Source organism: Carettochelys insculpta, chromosome 11, assembly GCF_033958435.1.
Source record: "Carettochelys insculpta isolate YL-2023 chromosome 11, ASM3395843v1, whole genome shotgun sequence".
Lineage (NCBI taxonomy): Eukaryota > Metazoa > Chordata > Testudines > Carettochelyidae > Carettochelys > Carettochelys insculpta.
Genome location: NC_134147.1, coordinates 27,521,803 through 27,547,509, shown reverse-complemented (window position 1 = coordinate 27,547,509; position 25,707 = coordinate 27,521,803). Strand labels below are relative to the sequence as shown.

The 25,707-nt window shown below is 42.6% G+C and overlaps 1 protein-coding gene across 5 annotated transcripts in view; it reads right to left on the bottom strand.

Annotated features, from left to right (window-relative positions):
• CHCHD6 (coiled-coil-helix-coiled-coil-helix domain containing 6) overlaps nt 1-25,707 on the bottom strand; it is a 184,896-nt gene that overhangs the window by 103,461 nt on the left and 55,728 nt on the right. For all 5 annotated transcript variants that reach the window (XM_075005244.1, XM_075005247.1, XM_075005246.1 and 2 more), the window contains one exon: nt 22,615-22,698. In XM_075005244.1, coding sequence (XP_074861345.1) covers nt 22,615-22,698 — 84 coding nt within the window. The remainder of the gene's footprint in view (nt 1-22,614; nt 22,699-25,707) is intronic.

The following is a 25,707-nucleotide window of genomic DNA, read 5'->3' as shown; positions in this document are numbered from 1 at the left end:
TGCACAATATGATAGCTATTCATAGTCCACTGTTCTGTGATTGCTAGGGCACCAACTGTGGAAGCACTCTGCCAACACCAAGACTGTTTTCTGAACATGCATAAGCAGATGTAATTGCACCAATTTGTGATCACTGATGTAGCTTAAGTCAACTTAACTCTGTGGTGTAGACATGGCCTAAGGTTGCTCCCATAAATTCTTTAGTCTGTGTCGTGATTAAGACAGATTCTTCCAAAGTCACACAGACTCGTAGGGATAACAAATAATGATGCAACAAAGCCAGATATTGACACAAAGTCTTCTTGGTGTGTGCTGCCAGACATAAGCCAACCAGCTAAATCCAGCAAGAATGGTGGTGCTGTTTTACCTAAACTCCTCTGCTACTGCTGAAAACACTTTGGTGAAGACACTGGGTGAAACTGCCAAGACAAATGGGAGCACCTGATATTGACAGTAGTTGGGACCCATCATAAACCAGAGGGTCTCTAGGGAGATGTTCAGCAAAGGATACGACAGATATGTTGAGAGAAGAGAGATGGTAAGGAGGGAAAAGAAGTCAAAGAATATTTTAAAGCACTTCCTTTTCCACTGTTTGACAGACACATTCTCTCGGCTTCTACGTATTTTCTTCTTCTCCCTTCAAGTAATTTTTTGAACTTTCCTGATTCCCCTGAAGAGAATGAAACACTGAGGAGGGTTCTTTTCTCCTGGTAAAGATCTTGAAAATTTAAATACATGAACCAACCAGGACAGAGATTGTAACAGCCAATGAGATTAAAGAGATGTATATTCAATGTAAGTATTATGAGAAGTATGCAAATCAGACAACTATAGCATATTGCAGGGAACTGCATAACTGAAGAGGAAATCTACATCCCTGTACTTTGGCTGAGACATATCCATCCGACTAGCTTATTATTATAATCCTCATCTATCAGATGTGGCCTTGAATGTGATTAGGTAAACACAATTTTAAAATTATGGTCTCACAGAAGAACCAACTAGGAAAAAGGGTTTCCTTCCTTACCACTCACAATAACTACTTTATTATCTGTTTTTTAAAACAATACTTAAACCAGGAAATTCCTCTTGAGATGAAAAGACAAGCCTCTAAAAACTTCTTAGGAGCACAAATGGATGAAGTAGCAACACATGTAGTTACCACAGTCAAAACAATACATTTAAAGTAAACACATCCACATTAAGAATTTAATCTCTACATACCAAAAGGTCTCCTCCTCCCACAGCAAAGGGTTTTTCTTACAAAGAAAGAATTTAGTCCAGCAGCTAAATAAGAAAGCATTAAATGTAAACCTCCTAAAGCAATTATAGATAGTTACACTTAAATTACAGCTGGGACTTTGGGGTTGTAGCTAACAAAACATACAGAAAAGAAAGGTTTTCTTTTTCTAAATGACTTTCGTTCGGGTTTAGATGCATTCTTACCTGACAAGTATATGGATTGGCAGAGCCCACAAAAACAAGGAAATCCCTCCTTCACTCCAGCTGATTTGAGGGCTGTAGGGTCCAGAAATCAAACTACTGGGGTGGTGAGAGTCACAAAAGTGGGGAAAAAAGACACAGGGACAGGGTTGCAAGTAGCCAATATTTTTGTCTACAGCTGCAGAAAACTCCCATCATACATACTGAAACCCCTGAAAAATGAAACCCTTAATCCAGAGAAAAAATGGAAAACACAAAACACAGCACAAACACCCTCAATGCTGTCCCGCATGCCTGGTCTCTAACCTGGAGATGCAACTTCCATAGCCTGGACCAGGGCTTCCCCATCTTCTGAAACTGTCAACTGGGATGCATTCTTTGGCAATATGAACACATATTTGAATAACAAAACCAAGATTCACCCTTTCACTGAGATCCAAGCCACTGAATAGCCAGCAAATGGTAGCTGTAGCTAAACCAAGTTGTATTTGACTAAAAGGTCTAGAAGTAAAAGGCTCCATACTCCATTTTCAGCACTTAAGTATACACACTCATCACATGAAAATCAATTGTATTTGGAAAATTGAGATCCCAGTAAACAGACTCGACAGAGCAGGTGAAAGCTCCCAGGGACACTTGCATGTCCAGTTGAGCACAGAGCCCAGCATTTTTTATAAGCACAGATGAAAAATTCTCATACTGAAAGAGAAAGAAAAAAAAAAAAAAAAAAGACATTTTCCTCTGTGCCTCCCCCCTTGATGTGAGTCATTTGCCCTTCTTATAAAAATCCCATGCAAGTCCCTTCTCAAAACTGGTTGAGTGGTTGGGCCTATGCAATTTCTTTGTGCTGCTTGAGGCACCACAATACACTTTCTGGAACAATAAAGAAGGGAGAAAACTAAGTGTTGCCAGTAGTCCAAGGCCTGCAAGCCCACAGCAACTGATCTTCCATAACTAAAAGGCACACAATTTTAGATGTAGAACCTCAGCTTTTATTCAGGGAAGAAAATGTAAGTTTCTAATCCTTTTTCTTCATACAGATACTTAAAATAATAGCTAGGGAGAAAGCTTGTTACTTCCTAAAAATCACCAGTTCTCCAAAGTCCCCTCAGACCAAGGGTTGGCAACCAAAATAGCACGAGCAGCCATTTCTTCCAATTCAATAAGACAAAACAAAACAAAAAGATCCACAATTCAAGAGCCACAATGCATGTGAGTAACAGACGGTCCTTAATAAATAATGTCAAACTGTACTTTTTGTAACTTTTATTTTAAGATCACACACACAATGATTTGTAATGCAATACACGTTTATGACAGGACAATCACAAACTTTTTACATATTCTATTTCCTCACACTTTGTGTGTGTGTTGTACCACTGTCTTCCTGACTTTCACTCCTGAACCTTCTCCCCCTCTTTCTCTCTCCCCCCCGAAGGATGCCGGGGGAGGTATCCAATGTTTCAAGATCACTTATAATTTGCTATTTAGATGTGAGTTGTTCATTTTTGGGCTTTTAGATGTTCACCGTTAATAGAAAATAACCAGGAGGGTTTTTTTGTTTGTTTGTTTACTTTGCAATTATAGTGTAGTGAGCCACGAAGAAGTCCTCAAAGAGCTAAATGTGGCTCCAGAGCCACAGGATGCAGACCCCTGTCTCAGACCAACAAGAACTAGACTTCAGGTTCATGGGAAAAAAAACCACACCACATACAACCGTAGGGTAGTAAACAATGAAGGAGGAGATATAATAGAAAGAAGGCTGCCCACTATTTACACTCTTGCCTTCTTTTTTCTTTTCTCTGGCTCCTTACTTTTGCCTTCTTTCCTCTCACCTTCACACCATCCTTTCTTAAAGACATTGCACAAAACTCTTTGTCAAACTTACCTACTCTCTTATACCTCTGATTCTTTTCAAATGACAAAAGCCTGCCACAGTCCAGTCCTCCCCTGTGTTGGTGGTTCAGTCTGTGGCTTTAGGTGCACTGCCCTACCTTTTGCAGCAGTTCCTATGGTCTCAGACTGCCGTGGGGCTTATTATGAAAGGGTGAAAGGCTAGTTTACAAAGAGTGGGGCAACATAAGGAGGGAAAGGCCTCACCTGAAATCTTCATGGAGAGAAAAACGGCAATGTAATTATACAACAGACCTAAGCATGATCCCTAGGGCATATAGGTGTTCATACTAATCCTCTCATTAATTTCACCACTTCACCAAGCGCTATTGGCCTGTCTGCTGGAGAGTGCAAAAAGTAGATAAAACACTGTTTTCTGTAAGTGATGCAGAGCCAGGCTCTAAGAACAGGGCCAGTCACAATTTTTAAGAAAAACAATTACTATTTTTCATAAATAAATATGGAGAGTTCATCACTGATTCATATTGATGCAGAGTGTCGTGAGTTCACAATGCACAACTCAGTTCATTTTGAGGTTAAGGTAGTGACTGGAACTGCAGTCATTTCTCAAGGGTGGGAGGCACGTGACAAAATATTTTGAAGGCTTAGCAAAAAACATGCTAAATACAACCCCTACTGACAGGGGATTTGTGACTGGTGAAACAAATACCACTTGCTAGAGACCAAAGGCTCACAGCAGGCCCTAAGATACACACACATTTAAGGAATGCATTAAAGCACACTATTTACAAGCTACTTCAGAGTTGTTTCTGTCTCTTGGGTATGTGTATTATATGCCCAAGAAATTGGAATAGCTCAGTTATTCATACGTTTCTTTAAAATGCCTGGCTGATCGGGAAAGCCTTTAAAGTGGCGGCCTTGGGCTCTCATAAAGCATATATTTGAACACCCACAGAAAACTATTCCTCTTATACACAAACCCTTCTGAGATGTAGTCACAGTAAGTAAGTACGTACGTACACAGTAAGTTCAGTATCTGAACTGTTTCTATTTTAGTGTTAGTGTAAGGACCGGTTCTGTTCAATGTCTTCATCAGTGATTTAGATATTGGCATAGAAAGTATGCTTATTAAGTTTGCAGATAATATCAAGTTGGGAGGGGTTGCAACTGCTTTGGAGGATAGGGTCATAATTCAAAATGATCTGGATAAATCGGAGAAATGGTCTGAGGTAAACAGGATGAAGTTTAATAAGGACAAATGCAAAGTGCTCCACTTGGGAAGGAACAATCAGTTTCACACATACAGAATGGGGAGAGAATGTCTAGGAACGACTACAGCAGAAAGGGGTCTAAAAATTATAGTGGACCACAAGCTAAATATGAGTCAACAGTGTGATGCTGTTGCAAAAAAAGCAAACATGATTCTGGGATGCATTAACAGGTGTGTTGTGAACAAGACACGAGGAGTCATTCTTCCACTCTACTCTGTGCTGGTTAGCCCTCAGCTGGAGTATTGCGTCCAGTTCTGGGCACCGCAGTTCAAAAAAGATGTGGAGAAACTAGAGAGGGTCCAGAAAAGAGTGACAAGAATGATTAAAGGTCTAGAGAATGTGACCTATGAAAAAAAGGTTGAAACAATTGGGCTTGTTTAGTTTGTGAAAAAGAGAAGATTGAGGGGAGACATGACAGCAGTTTTCAGGTATCTAAAGAGAGTCATAAGGAGGAAGGAGAAAACTTGTTCTTCTTGGCCTCTGAGGATAGAACAAGAGGCAACGGGCTTAAACTGCAGCAAGGGAGGTTTAGGTTGGACATTAGGAAAAAGTTCCTCACTGTCAGGGCGGTCAAACAGTGGAATAAACTGCCAAGGGAGGTTGTAGAATCTCCATCGCTTGAGATATTTAAGAACAGGTTAGATAGATGTCTATCAGGGATGATTTAGATAGTACTTGGTCCTGCCGCTGGGGCAGGGGGCTGGACTCAACGGACTCTCGAGGTCTCTTCCAGTCCTAATGTTCTATGATTCTAGTGGGGCTCTGAGATACTATGTTGTGGACTAATCACCATCCATATCATTTCCTCCTCAAAAATCAAGACAAGTACAGAACTGATTAAATTTTGTGCTTAAAAAAGTTCAAGGCTTAAACTCAAACAAGTAAAATAATATAGTAGTTTAAAAATATCCATAGAACTGAGGCCCTCTTTTCCATGTTTCAGCTGGGAGCATTTTTCCGCAACCAGGTTAAGAGCCCTTCAGAGAAGCGGGAGGAGAACAGTACTCGTGCCATCAAGCTGAACACAAGAAAGAAGAGGCACTGGACTGTGAACGAGTATTTTAGGGTTCTATCGCTAACTCTGTCACAAACTTTGTGTGAGACCTAAGGCAAGTTACTTCTCAAGTTCCTCTATGAAATAGCCCTAAAAGTATTGACTCACCTCACAAGCACTTTGAGAGGCTAAAATTCTTCATTATTAGTAAACCACGATCTTGAGAAAGAAGACAATAGTGACAGACAAGTTATTGATAGAATAAAGCCTTTCTGATCACAGTCATGATCCTTACAGTTAATTTAATTGCAAGTCAGTCTTTGAGAGATTTTAGTCATTAAGGCCCTGCTTCCGCAAGGACCTTCATATGGGTTGATCCTGAACAAATCCAAGAGTCTGCCTATATGGAACAACCTGCAGGACTGAGGCCTAAAACTGGGCTAGTCAAAGAAAAATGTAAGGCAGCCAGGTGACCAAATCCCCTAACAGTGCCTTAGGCTCCTTCCAATATTCCATTCTGTTAACAGAACAAAATTTCAGTTAGCACTTCCCCCACCCCAATTGAGTCATGAAATTATTGTTTTTCCTCATCTCAGTCTCCATTAGCTAGTTAGTTAACTATGTAACTAGCACAGCTGTTAACTATAACTGTAAACAAGGACTACCTATACACAGCCTGACTAAACAGTTATTTGGGTGCAAGAGGTAGGATTGCTATTTATTGGGGCTGTCAAGCTATTAAAAATTAATCTTGATTAGTCATGTGATCAAAAATAAGTCACAACTGTGCTGCTAAACAATAGAATACCATTTATCTGAAGTTTCAGATGTTTTATACGTTTTCAAATATATTGGTTCCTATTATAACAGACTATAAAAGTACAGTGCTCAGTTTATTTTTATTACAAATATTTCTACTGTAATAAAATAATGTTTTTCAATTCCCCCATTACAAGTGCTGTAGTACAATCTCTACCTTGAAAGTTGAACCTTCACACTTAAGAGTTATGTACAAAAAACTGTATTCAAAAATAAAACTTTAGAAGAGTGGTGGGAAACCTGCAGCCCACTGAGGTTCCACCTACAGGCTGAGGACCTATTGGCTGCTCCACTCCCCTGCCCAATGCACCTCTCATGCACCAGGGCACCAGAGCCCCACACTTTCTACTCCTTCCCCTCCCTCCCACACTTTCAAAGATCATGAATCATCTGATTCTTACTCTGCCCTCACTCCTCCCTAGCTCTCCCAGAGCTGGAAGGCTGCTCCAAACAGAACCATGTTTGCTCTGGTATGCCAGCACGCAAGAGACGTGTGGAGGGAGGTGGGTGCATGGGTCCACACGTGGAACCCCTGAGATGAAGGAAGACAACTTACGTGGCCCACTCATGACTGATGGTTGCCCATTGCTGCCTTAGAGCCAACAAGTCCACTCAGTCCTACTGCTTTATCAAACAAGTTTGTATGCATTTGCAGGAAATAATGCTGCCAATATCTTGTTTGGGTGTCACCTGAAAATGAGCACAAGCATTCTCATGGCATTGTCATTCCTGACATCATAAAATAATTATATGTCAGAGGTGCTAAAGAGTTACATGCCCAGTCATGCGCCAATCTCCATTCCAGAGGATGCATCATGCTGATGGCAGGTTCTGCTCAATAATTGTCCAAAGAAGCACTTTCATCATCATGAGTCAGATGCCAACAGCAGAAGGTTGATTTTCTGTTTCTGATTTTTGCAGTGAAGAATAATATTTCCCGTGCAAATATTTGCAATAAAATAATATAAAGTGAGCACCCTAAACATTGTATTTTGTGTTGTAATTATTGCATGAGTATACCGCAATTAAATCAGCAGCCTACTAGTGTTCCTTGTAAGCTGTGCAGTCGGGCGGCCATCGAGGAGAGATTCAAATGCTGTCCAGCTGATTAGCTGAGCACGTACTGCCAGCAGCTTCTGTTTCTACTGTGGTGCACATCTGCCTATGCCTCGGTGCATGTAATTTACTCTGCTCATGGATGGAAAATATAAGAGGGAACATTGAGCCCTACAATTTATTGTACTGGGGAGTTTATATGGTACACTTACTTTGGTATGTTTGTACAGCACAAAGAAAAACACTACCTATAAGAACAAGGGTATAACTACTTCAGAAGAGTAACGAGTCCAAAGTCTTAGGATGAGGAAATAATGGTGTGATGGGTTCGGCCACAGACAGCCCCTTGAGACTGTCACTTGATGTGCTCAAAATGCCACTGAGCAGGCCCCACCTGCCCTCTGGGGTACCCCACCACCTTATCCTGCTGAGCCAGAACCTCTGGTCTCTTCTACTGATGGCACAGAATTGGAGTCACAGCCTACAGCAGAGCAGCACAGACACTGAAATCAGATCAGGTTTGAGATGGCTCAATCCAAGTGATCTGATACAGAACCCAGGTACGCAGCCCTAATGGGACCAGAACCGCAAATAAATCCATTTTACTCTGTATTAAGTTTATACAGCGCAAGTTCATAACTTGCTTGCTCCCCTTTATTAGTTGAAGATAGATGCACAGCTGTTGTTCCATACACACACCCGTAACAATTTACACCAGATTTATTACTAAACTAAAGTGATTTTATTAAGCATAACAAGTAGGATTTAAGGGGTTGTAAGTGATAGCTGATGGATCAAAATAACTTACTAAGCAAACAAAACATGCCAGCTAAGTCTAACATACTAAGAGAACTTGTTACAGATCATAATATCTGACCCTAGTTCTTATTTCAGGCAAACTTCTTCTCAAGCCAGAGACGCCCTTTCTGACATGGTGTAATATTTCAAGGTGTTCTGGGCCAAGCTGAGAGAGCCAATCATGGGGAAAATTGCTTAAAACCCAGGCCACTTACAGCCCAGGCTGGGGTTTCCTTCTCACTAAGCCAAACAAAACCCAGTCACAAAAGTACCTCTGCCAGCCCCACTGGCCAACCAGAATCTACACAAGCAAACCCACAGATTCTTCAGCTGCTCCTAATGCCCAAACCAACAACCCTGTAAGTAGGATTTTGCCTAACAGGACCACACTGATAATTAACCTACTGTTAATATTCCTAATTTCAGAAACAGAAACGGTACATGTGTACAAATAGAACATGCACATTTAGTGGATTTCAAGTGTCCAATGATGTTACATGAATTTTACATAAAACATATTCAGGCTAGCTGTATTCATATTCCTAAGCATATTTCCATACAGAATATTAAATCTATTGTCACAAATAGGAAAAAAAAAAAAAAAATTCAAACTAGACATTTAAAAACAGTATATCAACAGTGAGCTTTATTAGACAATGGAATGAGTAGATAACTGGACAGGACAAAGAACTCACATGTTCTGTAGGGAACAATTCTATGCTGACAAAGACAGACAAGATTATGTCCCACATCATTTCTACCTGTAAAAAGTCATCGTATAGTCTCATTGATGAGACCAGATACCATATTATCATCTATATTCAGTTGCTAAATTCAATTTTAAGGTAACCAATTTCAAAACATACATTGCCACATTTATTTCAAAAGCAAGTTGTGGGGGAGGGATAGCTCAGTGGCTTGAGCATTGGCCTGCTAAACCCAGGGTTGTGAATTCAATCCTTGAGGAGGCCATTTAGGGATTGGGGCAAATAGATGTCAGAGATGGTGCTTGGTCCTGCCAAGAGGGCAGGGGAACTGGACTAGATGGCCCACAGGGTCCCTTCCAGTTCTAGGAGATGTGTATCTCCAATTAAATAAAAAATAAATAAAAGTCTAAGGATGAATTATTTCAAGATGAAGCCTCATCCTCCTTCTGTACAAAGGAAATTTAAACACCAGAAAAACAAGACCACCATAAGGCTCAGGCAGATCCCCGTTCAGCACAAAGGCTGCAAATGTGTCTCTTCATTAATCATGAAGGCTGAAAAGGAAGGAGACACTTAGCTGCTCTTTGCATAGAAGCCACTTGTAAACGGATGGCAAGTACCATACATCAGTCAACCCAGTACTTAAAATGAACATACACACTGAAATGAAGGCAGGCAGGCAGTGCTGACATCTAGTACATTTTATTTACCCTAATATAAATGTTTTTTGAGTTCATCAAATTACCACTCAATTTTTCTGGTCTTTGAAAGCAGGTGCACTGAGGTATATTAACTACTAAACTTTACAGGCTTTCAGTGAAACAGCCATTAATGAGTGAATCAAGCATACAGCACTGAAAGCCAGCTTGTAAGTCTTGTCAGTAGAAATGCACAGTCACACTTCACAGAAGACATAGCCCTGCTTGGAAAACAACAATTAGAAGCGCCTCCAGAAGAACATCTCCAGACCCTACTACAACACACGTAGGGCAATGAGGACATGTGGAAGTTAAATAACTGGAGAAGAAAACAGGAAAGGTAATTTAAAAAAAAAAAAAGGATGGCACATAAAAGTATATAGCTCTACAAAAAATGGTCAGAAGGCAGCATAAGAGGGAGAGGTTGAAACTTGTTGAAGATGGGTACTCCAGAGTTCAGAAGGTTCTCTCTTTTATAACATTGGGTCCACCCTCAAAACAAGTAGTTTAACTTATCTTATAAAAAAGGTACAATAACTCCACCTTGCTAAACCCCCAGAGGTTTGAAGGATAGCTATGCTATAGTTTTAAAGGACTTCTTGTGTCACATCAGCGAAGAAAGCATGACAAGAGTCTTGTGGAATCAACCCTGCCTGACGAGGCATGTCCACGAAAGCTCTCCAGACAGACTATGTAACTGGGGAAACAGTCTGGAGGAACAGAGAGAACCTTATCAACCTGTTACAGGAAGCCACACTGGGGGATTATTTTTCTTCTGTTCACGGATCAAACCGTCCACTTGATGAATTTGGCATTCTATTGTGTTGCTTCATTGGTTTGATAGACAAACCTCACACCGTGCTCTCTGTACTTTCAAAAACTATTACCAGTCTACAATGTTTTTGATTTCATAATGATAATTCAGATGGTGGGAACTGCAATAAAATAAGAAATGCACAAAAATTATTTCATTGAAGTCAAATCAATGTTGTTCAGATTCTTAAAACAGATCAGAGGAATCAGTCTATCTGGTGACGAGAAAGGAGTTACATCAGAACGAACAATGATTTCTTGCACCATAGAATTTGGGTTTATATCAACCTCTCTGATTCTAAGTGTCTTGAAGCACTTGACAAGGTGATAAGTACTGGCAGCATAGTGACTGGAGGCAAGCAGAGCAGCAATTACACATATAGCAATAGCTCACATGCACCCCTAAGACATTACACCTCTTTTACTGAGAAAAGAAATGGTGTCCATGACACCTGCCAAGAGATATCAACTCATCTAGCAAAGGGCAATGAATATTTAACTCCCATCTAGATGGCTGGAGATGGGGTTAACATCCCAAGGACAGCACATCAGCATAGTCCCCATTTCAATACCAGGCATAAGCACGTTAGGTTTCATGGGACAGATAAACTTCACTTAGAGTCCCCATCTACTTTTGGTTGGTTTTAGGTAACACTGCCAGTTAATATTTGATAAAGGGAAAATTAAAATAATTTGCTGTCACATGGCACCAGTTTACTCAACATTGTAGAAGACAAAGGACAAAAAGGGATTGCACTGCCAGTTGATCAGATGAAGAAACTGTCTAAAATAATTTTTGTTTTAAGATTTTAGATTTCTTTATTCAGTGGGTTAATGCTGAAAGACTTAAGGAAGAAGTGTTTTGTGAGGAGGAAGCTAAATGAAGAGAGAGTGAACATTTGATATGCCAGATGTAGGAGACTGTTTAAGGAGAAAGAGGTAAGAAGAATCAGTATAAACAAAAAAACCTTAGCACTTTCATAGAGGTTTATATCCCCTAAATGGTTTACAAACATGAATTAATGTTAAGTGCAAGGAAGGAAGATTAATTTAACCAAATCAAACAAAGTGAATGCCACACACAAAATTATGAAACCCATGAAACTAAACAGATGCACAGGAACATTAGATCTTATATCAATAAAATATTTAATGCATCCCTTTCCTACCTGCATAAATATGCTGCCACTGCAGGTACCTCTTTGGTACTCAGTTATCTGAAAAAGTGAAGGTTGCTCACCTGTGCAGTAACTGCGGTTCTTTGACAAGAGTCTCCCCATGGGTGCTCCACTGTAGGTACAGGTGCATCCCTTTGCTTCACACAGAGAGACTTGTGCAGCAGCGTCCCTCTGGGTTGCCTCTGTGCGACATCCATCTCACAAACCCCCTTCATTTAAAGTGCCATAAATAGGACCTGGAGCCCACAGGTCCCTTTCTACTGTTGAGCTACATAACTCCAAAGTAGAGGGGAGGAGAGCAAGTACTGGACCACCCACTGAGACACTCATCTTGAAGAACCTCAGTTACTGCACAGGTGAGTAACCTCTTCTTCCTTAAGAGATGTGCTCCACTCTAAATGACTTAATAGCAATGTCCCTTAGGATAGGAGGGACTTCAGAGTTGGCAGAATGGCTCTTGAGAGGATCACTCTGCCCAGAGATATGCCTGCCTAAGATGCATGGGTGATGGCATACTGTTGGGTATGTTATACTTGTGTAGGAAGGCTACTGATGTGGCGACTGCTCAGGTAGAATGTGAGAGTACCATCTGTGGTGACCGAATTCTCTGGACCTGTTGACAGAGCCTGATGCAGCCCACTATCCAACTGGAAAGTCTTTATGTGGACAACAGGTTCCCCTCAGAACATTCAGCAATTGAGACAAAAAGTTTCAGTAAGGTCTGGAATAGTTTAGTTCATTCCAAATAGAATACCAAAGCTCTTTTGACAGCGAGGGTGTGCATGGTGGCTTCTAGGAAGAATACCAGGAGAAGTAGAAAATGGTTAGCGTGAAAAGAAATGCAAACCTTCGGGGGAAACAGGATGGATTCTCAGGAGAGCTTTGTCCTTGTAAATATGATGTATGACAGGTATGCCATAATTGCTCCCAACTCTACAATGTGTCTAGTGGAAGTGATCACCATGAGGAAGGAGACTTTCATGGATAGGTGCAGTAACGAACAGGTGGCTACTGGCTCAAACGGTTTGTGCGTGAGAATGGTGAGGACTAAATGCAGGTTCCAGGGAGGTGTATGGATGGCATAATGTTATAGGGCTGAGATGCTCTTCAAGAAGCATTTGGTAATAGGGTGGGCAAAGACAGTGTGATTATCTATTCTGACATGGAATGCAGTGATAGCTGCTAGATGTACCGTCATGGAGCTGAGGGAAAAGCTATTTTTTTAACTCTATGAGGGAATCCAGGACGAGCGAGAAGAGGTGCCCTTCTGGGATCTATTTGCTTTGCAGTGCATCAGGATTTAAACATGTTTCGCTTGTGTCTGTACGTCCTACAGGTAAATGATTTCCTGCTGTGCAGTAAGACATTCTGTACTTGTGACAAACATGATAATTCAGTGTTTGAGAGCCAGACAGATGCCATGCCTTGAGCTGAAGCATCTTGCTATTTGGATGTCAGATGTGGCCCTGTTGTTGTGTGAGCAGGTTATGGAAGGGCAGGGACAGGTGTCTATCTGAAGGAGGTAACAGAGAGGTAGTTGTGTTAGTCTGTACTCCTACAAACCAAAGCAGCAGAAATGTAGCACTTTAAAGACTAACAAAATTATTTATTCGGTGATGACCTTTTGTGGGACAGACGCACTTCTTCAGATCCCACCATCTGAGTTATCATTATGAAATTAAAAACATTGTAAAGATCTGACGAATTGGGTCTGTCCCACAAAAGCTCATCATGGAATAAATCATTTTGTTAGTTTTTAAAATGCTACATTTCTGCTGCTTTGGTTTGTTGAAGGAAGTAAGGGGATGAGCTTTGTCTGTCCCATGCTGAGGCTACTGAAATTACTGTTGCCTGTTCAAGTCAGACTTGGTTTACCACTTTATGTAGCAATAGAATGAGTGGAAACACTTAAGCCTAGTATGGGCATCAGTTGAGAAAAGCATCACCCATTGAGTGTTTACCAAGACCAGCTCTGGAGCAAAAGGTTTTACATTTCTTGTTCCTGGCTGTGGCAAAGATGTCTATGGCCAGGTAACCCAATTAGTCAAATATGGCATGCAAGACTGCATTGTTCCCACTCATGGTCTGTTGGGAACACTCTGCCAAGTTTATCTGCTGTGGTATTCAGAGAGCACAGATAGGTAAGAGGCTGAAAGGTGAATATTGTGCTGGATATATCAGTGCAACATCTTGATTGCCTTAGCACAGCCGGTAAGGGAGTGAGCCCTTCCCTGTCTGTTTACATACAACATTCATGGAACATTATCTGTGAGCACCTACATCATAGTGCCCACAATGCATGGAAGGAAATGGAGGCAAGTGTATCATACTGCCTGCAGTCCCAACATGTTAATATGCAGATTCTGCTCAGTTATAGACCAGTGACTCTGTGCTGCATGATGTCACCTGTGTGCTCTCCACCCCATTAGAAAGGAATCAGTGGTCATAATGTGTGCAGGTGAATTGCGAACAAAGGGGATTCCAGGAGAGGTTTCACAGGTATGTCCGCTAGATAAGCAAGCCCTTTACTTTGCAAGAAATTGTGAGTAGTAATGTCAATGCATGTTTGTGTAGCTAGTACACTGTTACAAGCCAAACTCGCAGACTTTGAATGTATAGTCATGCATGTTTGACTACAAAGACGCAAGTCACCATATGGCCTAGTAGCTGCAGGCATTGTCGTGCTGTGGTTTGTGGGGAAGTCTGCAAGGAGGTTAAGAGGAGGTGATGGCTTGGAAACAATGGCGCAGAAGGGAAAGTTGGGGTGGAATCGAGGTGAGCTCCTACGAATTCAAGATGCTGTGTGGTTTGTGTAATTAATTTGTGTGTGTTTACCTGTGGGCCCAACCGCTGAAAGCATCTCAACATCACGATGGTATCATGGATGGCTTTCACTTGTGCGCATGTTTTGAGCAGACAATCACCCAGGTAAGGAAAGAGGATGATTCCTTGTTTCCAGAGATGTGCAATCAATACCACAAGGAGTCAGGAAAAAAACATGGAGGGGCAGAACTTTGTATTGGTAGTAAAAAGCCCCTACTGTAAATCTCAGAAAATGTCTATGAGCAGAGTGTATGGTGACGTGAAAATAAGCATCTTGCAGGAAGGGGGCTGAAAACCAAACGCCCTGCTCTATCACTGAGATTATCATTGAGAGGATGAGCATTCTGAACCTTTATTTCTTTATAAACTTATTTAAGCATCTGAGGTCTAAAGTTGGTTGTCATTCTTTGTTCTTTTTGGGTATCAAAAAGTAGTAGAGATAAAAATCTTCTCCCAATATGTTACTAAGTTATACAGCCTGCAAGTGAAGAATATGGTCTACCTCCTGATATAACAAGTATTGACAAGAGATTTCAGTATTACCTGAAAAGATGGTGTAGCCAGGTCTGATTATATCCAAAGCCCATTTGCCATGTATACTTGTGAGCCATTCCTGACAGAAAGGTTGTATGCAGTTGGAGGTTTCACAGCAGAGAGGGAAAGATCTTCCACATCCTGGACCAAACCTTCAAATCAGTTTATTAGAAGGTGGGGGTAGGGCAATGAGGTAGATACTGATCAACAATGTTATGGCGTCTGTGTCATTGTTGTCATTAGTCACCTGATCTTTGGTGTTATTGAGAGTAGTAGGGGTGCCTGCTTCTCTAGTATGGTTGGTATTTAAACTGGCATCTTGCTGTGGCAGATGTCTGCATATCCATGGATTGCAGAGTGGCTTAAAGGTCCTTCACTGAGTGAAGCATCTCACTGATCATTGCTGCTAAGAGCTTCTCAGTGTTGATGGGGAGATCTTCCACCATGCTCTGGATTTCTCTGGGGAACATGGTGACGTTGCACTGGGAGGCTCACTGGTGACTTTTGCAGTGGCTATGGCTAAAGCAGCTGCAACCCTGGTACTGAGAGTCACTTGGACCATGGTGCATGCAGTCATTTGTTCTTCTGTGACAAGGACTTGAAACTGCTGCCTTTTGTCCTCTGGGAAATCCTTAATGTCTGTAAACTTTGTATAGTTTTTGTGATCATATTTAGCAAGTAGTGCAGAGTAATTCGCAACTGTGAATTGGTGAGTGGCTGAGGTGCATATTTTGTGGCCAAAGGCATCCAGTCTCTTACCTGTATCCACAGGGGTAGTTCTAGACTGTTGTTTAGACCTTTAGTCCACTGCTCCACCACTTGTGAATTAGGGGCAGGATGGATGAAGAGATATTCTGAGCCTATGGGGGGACATAGTACTTACAGTCTGCTCTCTTGATTTTCCTGGATCTAAAATAGCCCCATTGATCAAAAAAGCTATCATAGTGGAGAAGGATGGCTGCAATATGTCGATCAATTTGTATTGAGTTTTTGACACCTTCTGCATATCCATGCAGAATTCTGCTGCCACCCATTTAAACAGGTCCTGAAAATCATCCACAGTGGCTCACTGGGGGCAGAGTAGCCTTGTCTAATGGCAAAGGGGCCTCATTAGCCTGAGATGATGTGCCATGGACTATGTCTTCTGAGTGGCTGTCAACAGGTAAGTCTTATATTCCTGCCTTAGAAGGTTGTGAAGGTGATGGTGGAGAGTCGACGGTGGCCTTCTGGCAGGAGTTCTGTCATCTGTGATAGGATGTATAGGGTCCCCACTGATTCCAGTATGACCATGGACTGAGTGGCCCCCATTGGCACCCATACCATGGCAGTGGGTAGTCATAACAGGACTGGAAAGTTGGCTGTTTGTCAAGCCTGTGGGCTCTTCAAGGAAGCAAACGGTGAGGGGAAAAACCTGCATCCCCCTCAGTGGAAAAAGAGGGAAGCCTCCCATGGGTAGCCATGGGGAAGAGCCTCCGAAGTAGGCAAGAGCAATGCCACAAGCAAAGGGGATGCTGGCAATGGGGAGACTCACAAATCTCTGTGGGGAATATAAGCCTGTGATGTGGCCAGTTGAAGTACTGCTATGCACGCTGACAGAGCTTCTGTGTACTTTGCAGGCAAGGAGTGATGAGTGCCTTCCTCGGCAGTAAGCTGCTGCAGTGGGAGCAGATTGGCTGTCAGTGCCAAGCCTGTCTGTGGTGCCACCAGAGCCAAGAGTGTGACAGTGAGGGTGGTCACATTAGCGTTGGCACTGGTGCTGAGTGCTGGAGCGACGCGCTGTGCCTGATGAGCCTGGAGCAGTGGCAGTGCTCACTCTAGAAGCAGTCTGTGGTGGAGGCAGGGATCTCAGAGAACAGTTTTTCTCTGTTGTGCTCTGTGCAGTGAAGTACTCTGCTGCTTTCAATGGGCTTTGTGGACCTTGTTGGGGAGTCCATTGCCAAGAGTCCCCCTTATCCTGGTCAAAGGATGGTCAAAGGTACATCTTCATTAGGAGGAGCTTCTGTCTCAGGTCCCTGTCTCTGCATACCCAGAACAATAGTTTGGTACAAAGGACATATTTTGGGGATCTGCCCCTCACTCACACAGAAGACACACTGGCTGGGCCTATCGGAGATGGACATAGCTTCCTTGCAGGAGGCACATTTCTTGAAACATGGAGAGCCAGACATTTCAGTGACAGGGAACTGTTCAAGGTCCACTGAAGTGGAAGGTTTTTTTTAAACCTAATTAACTTACTGAAAGGAAGAAAACAAGGACAATTACTCTAACTAAAGAAGATCTGAGGAGACCACTTTGGCAGTGGGACTGCTGCATTTCACCTCTGGCCGGGATGGTAGAAAGGTAACTGAGGATTCTGGATTATGTGTGTGGCACTTCAAAAAAAAAAAAAAAATGCAGGGTCACAAGGTGGAACCAAAACACGTGACGTGGAGGGATAATGCTGCAGAAATCTCTGTGCAAAGATGCAGGGACGCACCAAAGCCTAGAGTGGAGCCGCCACAAGTTCATCTCCCAAGGGAGAACAAGGTGAGGGGATCACGGCTGGCAGATAACAGAGAGAAGGGAAGGCACTGCCTTCCCAGCAATACCTGGGTGTCCCTGCTCATCACACTCTGGCCTGTCAGGAAGGCTGGGGCACTGGCTGCAGTGTGGCTGCCCCACTGACCAGCCTTCCAGACATCCGGGATGGCTGGTGTTGCAGTGCACATACCCAGCCTCTCCCATGGCTAGTGCCGGGGCCACCCAGCTGCTTCCAGGAGCCTCAGGGCTGTTCCTAGGCCAGGGGGCACTGGCTGCCCCACTACTCCAGAGGCCAGAGCTGTGGGGCCATGGGGATGCCCACTCTGGAAGCTGGGGGGGGCGGAGACGGAGGAGGCTGGGGCTGCACAGCTGCCTGATGCTGGAGGAGGACAGGACCAGGAACCACTGGCCATAATGGGGACTGATAGGCAAGGAAGGGGTGGGGCTGTGGCTTGCCTCCCCAGTCCCAGCCTTCACCCACCACCCATGGCACGGATTGTCAGATTTTTATCTATCCACTGTTCAACAATGTCCATAACTACACTGGAGAAGTAACTGTAGGCATCAGTGCTTGAGAAATCAAACAAACAACCTCACTCTACAGCAGGGAGCTCTGCTTTATCTACTGAGATTACCCTGAGCCTTTCCTTGCCATTTCACAATACACAACAAGCTATCTATTCTTTGCTTTAATGTAGCATTGGCCTTAACTCTTTCAGATCAGGCTCAATGGAGAAACAGGGGAAACAGCAGAAGAAAAAAAACAATCAGGAAAATGTCTACATTTCCCCTTATAAATAATATTTTCAACAAACCCCATTAGCGTCTAAAGAGTTCAAAAGGTGGTTCAATCGGCTTCTCAGGACACTTCCATAGGGCTATATAGGACATTCACATGCATACCCCCATATCAAACACATGTAATTCTCATCCAATTCTGAAGAGAGTACATGCTCATTTTTAATTCAAACCTGTCCCCTTCCTGGCATTTATCAATAACTCAAACATTAAACCCTCAAGCTGGGTTGTTTCTATGAATCTTTCTGCAGGAGTTCTCTTGCCAGTCACTCACTCCCCATTCCCCTTATCTGGAAAAACGCTACAGTACAAAATCCTGAGGGAGACCTACTTAAAAAAAACTACCTTCTAGCACAGTGGTGGGCTTCCTGTAGCCCACCGTGGCCCAGTGAGGTTCCACCTGCAGACCGCAGACACCCTCCCTGCCCCCTTTTCCCAGAAGCCTCTCGCACACTGGGGGACGGGAGCCCCACACTTCCTACTCTTTTTCCTCCTTTCCAGCATTTTCAGAGCACCACGAATCCACTGACTCACACTCTGTCCCTGCTCCTCCCTCTCCCTACCAGAGCTTCAATGCCAGGCATCAGCTGTTTATGGGTGTTCAAGCTTCGGGAAAGAGGGGAAGAGTGGGGAGGGGGCTGCTCCAAAAGTGCTAGAGGTGGGAAGGAGGAGGAAGTACAGGGCTCCAGCGCATGAAAGGCGCATGGGGGGAGGGGACCACAGAGGGAGTACGTGGGCTGCAGGTGGAACCCCAGTGGGCCACGTACTGCAAGTTGCCCATGTGGCCCACTGAGACAAAAAAGAACCACTCATGCAGCCCACTCAGTAATTTCGGTTGCCCATCTTAGTATGACATCGCAGAAATTAAATAGGATCCAACACAATATGGCTCAGGGCAGCACTGCATCTCAAGGCAGGATACTAGAACCTGCAAGCCTCCTACACAGAAAATGGATTCTTATTCCACCAGCCATAAAAGTTCATAAGGATTACCTATTCTAACTGTGGTCTCAGAATTCATATCAGGGGCTGCACTCTCACGTCACCCACCTATTACTACTGAAAGCATCAATAGGAAGGATAAGACCAGAGGAACTAAGTTTCTTAATATCTGATAAAATTAGACGTATCTGGAGACTTCACCCAAGCAAGCACAAAGGCCGAAGAAATGAATTCTTAACACTGCTGTAGCTGTACTGCTTCAAAGCACTGGGCAAATAGACTAATCCTCACAATATCCCAAGGGAAGCAATTATCTACCTATGAGTTATTCTTATTTTACAGATTCCACAACTGAGGCAGAAAAGTGAAATGATGTCCCCACATTCAAAGAGAGGAAACTACCACTAGATTTCATGACTGCCTCCCTTCCAACCCTGTGCTCAGACTACTAGCTCACACTGCATCTCTGAAGGCTACAGAATAGAGAAATAATGTATTTACCCAGTCTAGTGCTTAAAATTCATGTCTTCAGCAAAGTAATGTCTTCAGTGTTGCATCCCATGGAACTACGAAGTTCCATTCTGGTCACCCTGTCTTAAAGGTACAGCACAAGAGAGGGTACAGAGTCAGGCAACAAAAAAAATATCAGAGGCTCAGAAAAAGCTTCATAGGAGTAGAGGCCGAAAAGGTAGGGACTGTTTAGTTTAGTGGAGAAATATTTAAGAGAGGACTTGACACATATATAAAAAGATAACGAATGGCACAAAGAAGGCCAATTGTGCACTCTCATTAACTCTATCATAGATGAGAGTTGGGGGACAGTCACCAAAGTTAAAAGAAACACTTAAAGCTGATAAAAGGAAACTTTTGAGAATGCATGGTTAAGCTGTGGAACCCACTGACACAGTATACCACTGAAGCCAAGAACTTGATAGGATTAAAAAAAAATGGATTACACGTTTATGTGAACAATGGGGATTTTCAAAGTCATATTTAATGTTACAAAAAATTATGGAATATAAACTCTCAGTTTCAGAGCATACATCAACCTCTAACTGACAATAGTTAAGACAACACTTCCCTTATGAGTGAGTAATTCCATAATTATGCACCACAGAGTGGTTTTTATGGTTGTTGTTGTTTTGTTTTTTTTCTTTTAGTAAACTTATCCTGTTGAAACATCTGAAATTGGCCAGAGTCAGAGACAGGGCACTGGACCAGCTAAAGTGCTGGTCTGATCCAGTAAGGCAATTCTGTCATTCTTATGAAATACACTTCTCCAGCATGGCATGATTGTCCCGATATTGTACGAATGGTTGGTTACTACATGGAAACACTTCAGACAGAGAATGAGGTCTGTTCCTGCAGCAGCACAGGCGTTAAAAACATCCCTCAAAAAATAGATAAATATAAAAGACTGCTGCTTTCACATTCTGTACGCACGCAAGTGGAGATCGAGCCAAACCAATACTTCTGATAAGCAAAGAACAGGCAGGGAATTCCTGACAGCTTGTTCTTTCCAAGAATGATTTTGGGTTCTTTAGTGCCATATTGAATCATCACCTCCCTTTCTCCTCCCACCCCCAACAATCTAGCTCTGGCAATCCAAATGTCCTTCCCTGACATTCTGAAACATCAGAGAAGGCAAACAACAGCTGTTCACATGCTCCTCCCCCAACTCATCGCCCAGCAAGCCTCTTAAAAACAGAAAAGGTTCAATTGGAAGATTCTACAGCAGTGACTATAGCAGCAGTCAAGGTCTGAGCATATCAGCAAGTGAACGTGGAATTACATAAAAGCAACAGTTAATAAAGAAGATTGTTCTGTGCTGTGTTTTCCAACCATTATAGGAATAAAAGTATCCACAGAGAAGATCGAAAACCTTTTTGAAAACTAATACAATTAAGCTTTATTACACTGCTTCAAGTACATTTCTCATCTCCCAACCCAGCCCCCGTACCTCCCGCTCCAATCTAGACTCTAACAGTGGGAGACTTTTGTCTATTTTTATCACCAGTAAAATGTTCATGTTTAAGGGCCTATTGTTTTGTGCTAAGAAACAAAGCCTGCTCCTGTTACCTACTCACTATGGTGCAAGGAAGAACTAGAAAAGGAAGATAGTGAGCATCAGTGAGCTGAATAGCTCTGAAGGTCTTCCAACTGATCTCAAACTCAGTAGAACTCCTGCAACCAAAGCATCAATCACCATGGTTTTAAAAAGTTAGCAAGGAGGACTGCAAAGGGAACTGCAAAATATAAAAAGGGGCTTAATGGGAGGGCAAGATGGGGCTGGATACAACTTATCCGCAACCCACATGTCAGCCAGCTCTCCACCTCCACCCCACATGCTGGGGTTGCCAAAGTGCCACTACTCAGTACCAGCTAGTACCAGCACAGAAAGCACCGGATATGCTAATAGGGTCTTGCCATTTTTACAGCCAAATTTTCCAGTGGAGAGAGGCCACACCGCACATGGGTAGTAAAGCTAATGCAGAAATTCCACTGTCTCTTTAAAATCCATTTTTTCGCCTCACTGCAGTTTCTCTGGCATGCAACATCAGTAGAAGTCAAAGCTGTGAAACCTTTCTGTCACAAGGTCTAATTGCTTCAAACTGAAGATTATTCTTTATGTTTATTAAAACATAAATACAACTACTAACATTATTTCATTATGTCAGGAAGAGAAAAACACTTTAGTTCATAAGAAATAGTGTGGCTGCTCTGATTTTCATTACATCAATTTTTAAAAACTCGTCACAGTAAACAATTAAACAGAGAAGCAAATCCCACGTTTAGAGGAGAGATTCAAATCCCTAAATGGATTTTCAAAGGTCATTTCAGGCTTAAAAGATGCCTGACAGTGTCTCTTTAAATCACATTCATTTCAAAGGCTTATCCAACAGAAAACAGACAGTGCATTGCAGCAACACACTTTGATCTGTTGGGCTCTTGAGAAAAATAAATAATACAACTTTAATTCATATGTATAGCTAGATTTGAGGGGTTTGGGGGTTTTTTGGCCATGGATTTTTAACAAAAGGAATAAAAACAGGGCAGTTTTGCTTTCAATTGAGCACCGTGGTGAAAGAAGAAAAAAAAACCTGAATTATTATAAACTAGTTTTTTAAAAAAAAAATCATCCAATTAAAAAACAACTATCTTTCAAAAGTGAATTGTTCAAAGGTTCAGTTGGTGGAGTAGTTTGATTTAACTGCATAAGGTAGATGCAGGGGATAAATAACAGGGACAGACAGTTCCAGCTTTCAGAACAATGCTTCTTGTTTCTCTTCTCTGCTGATCCACTTGGATCCATGTCTGATCCCATTAGAATTCAGGCACTGCAAATGAAAGACAACGTAGCCTCACCTTCCTCTCAATGCGGGCCAACTGCTCCTTACAGAAGGCATCTTGCCGTTTCAAGTCCTCCTCCTTGCACTGTAGCTCACGTACCTACAAGAAATTGCAAACAGCTTATAAACAGCACATGATGGTGAAGAGGACAGACAGAGGGACAAGGACAGCAGAACAAGAAGAGGACTGAAAGGAGCTGAGAAATCCCATATCACTTAGGACTGGTACAGAGGGGACCATACATACCAGATCATGCCAAATAAAGTCCAGTCATTAAACGTAACACTCACTTGCTTAACTCAGGATTCCCCTCAAAGTTCTAAAGGGCTACTGCCATCACACTTCTCTACTCCATATGCATTTCTTCGCCTTAGTAAAAGGATGGCAATATAAGCCATCTAAGACGCATAATCATTGCAGTAAGCATATGGCCAATAAAGAACTTTTCCCCCATCTTTCGCCGACTTCCATCTAGTCTAGATCCAAATTTCCTTACATAAAAGGACTTCTACTACTTGTCTTGGGCATCTATGCCATGAAGTACTTTAAAACAGAAAACAAAACCCCACATATAAGCTCCTAGCACTTGGAATTTAAAGTAACTACTACAAGAGTCAATTTGTTCTTCAGATCTTGAAGTAACCCTGACTATTCAAACTATTACACCATCATATTAATACCAAGCACATTTATTGCCCACGCATTTGCTTTCATACATGCTTAGTGCTTAAATAAGGTGACAGGAAGGCCCCAGTTTCTCCCCAGGGCCATTTTCTATTCTCCCACAGCACTGTGTATACATGGCCCTCAACCTGTATAGGTCCCAAGCTGCTGTTATAGGTCTTGCCAACACCCCACCCCCTTTTTTTGTTTTGTACCTTCAAAGAGCAAGTCAGGCACATAGTTAAAGTATAACACTAGTAATAAGGCAGATATAAAGAGAAGAAAAATATTTGGGTTCTTATAGGAGCATAGCTTCCTTCTTTAGAAAAGAGTAATGTACTGCTGCTGTGCTGGAGTGGCATTAGGTAACAAGGCATTGATGGAATTGAACTGATATTTCTTATTAACAGCTCAAAATAAAAATCAACAACATTAAAATCGCAGGGGAGGATGATGGAACTTGAGCCCCAAAAGCCTGCATGACCACCTAACTTACCACCAGGCAGTGGACCTTTAAGAGGCAGAATGATTAGACCTTTTCATATGAATGCAAACACTGCTAATCCATATACAGATCCCAGCAGCATCGTTCTTAACTTTTAATGATGCCCAATGCAATTGTAGAGGATGCTGGCCAGATATGATTAAGCAGCCTGGACAGGAACGTCCCCTGTGGGCTCAGACCTGTCATTTTACAGCTAGCAGTCATTGTTAACAAGAAAAATTGCATCTGAAAGCAAGTTGCTGCATATTTCCTTCCCTTTGCTCTTCTATGACAAATATGCTGTGGTAGCATGAGGGGATCATTTAAGTTAGGGAGGGAAGGGAATAAAGATGCTTGTAAAGAAAAAAACCTTCTACTTGCTTTTTTTTTTTTTTTTTTTTTTGTTACATGCACCATTGTTACTGGGATGGTAATGGCCAACTTCTTTGAAGTGGTTACCAGATTTGAACCTTTCTGGTTCCCACACTATCTATCCATCCAAAGCACTATACAGTCCCCACTATCACCGTACATCTGTGACCCTCCACCCCACCCCCAAGCAATGTTGCCCAAGGGATTAAGAGGCCAGGGGCTGCTGCCACCCCCCATTCACCATGTGGGTGACAGGAGCCAGAGCAGTGCTCTGCTCCACTGCACCATTCTCCCAGCCTACTGCTGCATCCCACTTTTTCCACTGTGAAGGGAAGCGGACGCCCTGATGCCAGAGAACTGAGCTTCTCACTGCTGCAGAGATGGTGGGTGAAGTGGTCCAGGAGGGGAGCAAGAGGAGGGAGGGAAGGTGACCCCTACTGTTGTAGTACCAGGACCTCAAGCCCCAGGTAAGCCCCTGTCCCTCCCATCTGTAGGATGGTTGGGGGGTGTCCCCCAGAGAGCCCCGGGCAGCTGTCCTACCTCATCCTATGGACAAAACAGCTCTGATCACTGAGGAAATCTGTGCCAAGCAGGGAATTGAAGCTGAGGCTCCTGAATCCCATGCTAATGCCTTAGTGACTCAACCATTCTTCCTTCAAATACCTCTTTTCAATGAGTTTCTCTGATCACTTTCTCCACTATCACCACTAAACAGCTGAACTGCAGACAGAGGCTGTATAGAAGTTTTACTTGTAACTCTGGCATAATTTCAACAACTTGCTCATTTTAAATAATTGCTGATGCTTCACTCTGCTGATCTGCCCTGAGAAACAATCTGTTTAGACACAGATCTGCATGAAAGTTGTTTTCTGTTTTCGTCTACCCCCAGCTGTTTATACTAGGAACTTTGGTACACTTTATCATAATGTTTGAAGTACTGTATGTATAGTTCAGCCAGAGCATGTGTCATTTGAAATATTCACTATACCAAACATTACAAAATTGGGTTAGGCAACAAGGGACATTTTGCCTGAACGCAGGATATTTATTAGGAGCGCCTCGTCTCCTGCTGCTTATTCCCCACTTGAAGTCAGAAGCCTGTGATGTCCCAGACAGAGCTAGCTGTTGTGGAGATGATTACAAATTTCACAGAGGATTGAGACTGCAAGTGGCAAACAAAGTTTCAGAAACACCTTACATGAAAAAAGCTTCTCTTCCTAGAAAATGGGTGGAGGGAGAAAGCAATACTCAACGTCAAGTTGGTTTCTAACTTGAATATTACTGATCCATTTTGCGGATAGGTTTAAGAGTCTGAGTTGAGCTTGGGCTTGTGGTATGAGGACTAAATGAGTTCCAAAGGAGCATTTGAGAGTAGAATACCCATTTCTCAACAGCCAAATGCCCACACACTCCCTTGTCAAACAAGTGATATATGAGCATATCTAAAGGGAAGTGGAAACCATTTAGGGGAGATGGACTGTTCGATTAAGGGAGCACACTAGGCAAGGAGAATGAGGAGGTAGGGCAGATGGGACTATCGGGAGGATAACTGAGTTCAAAGGGTCTCTTCCCGCCTATGCCAGGAAGAG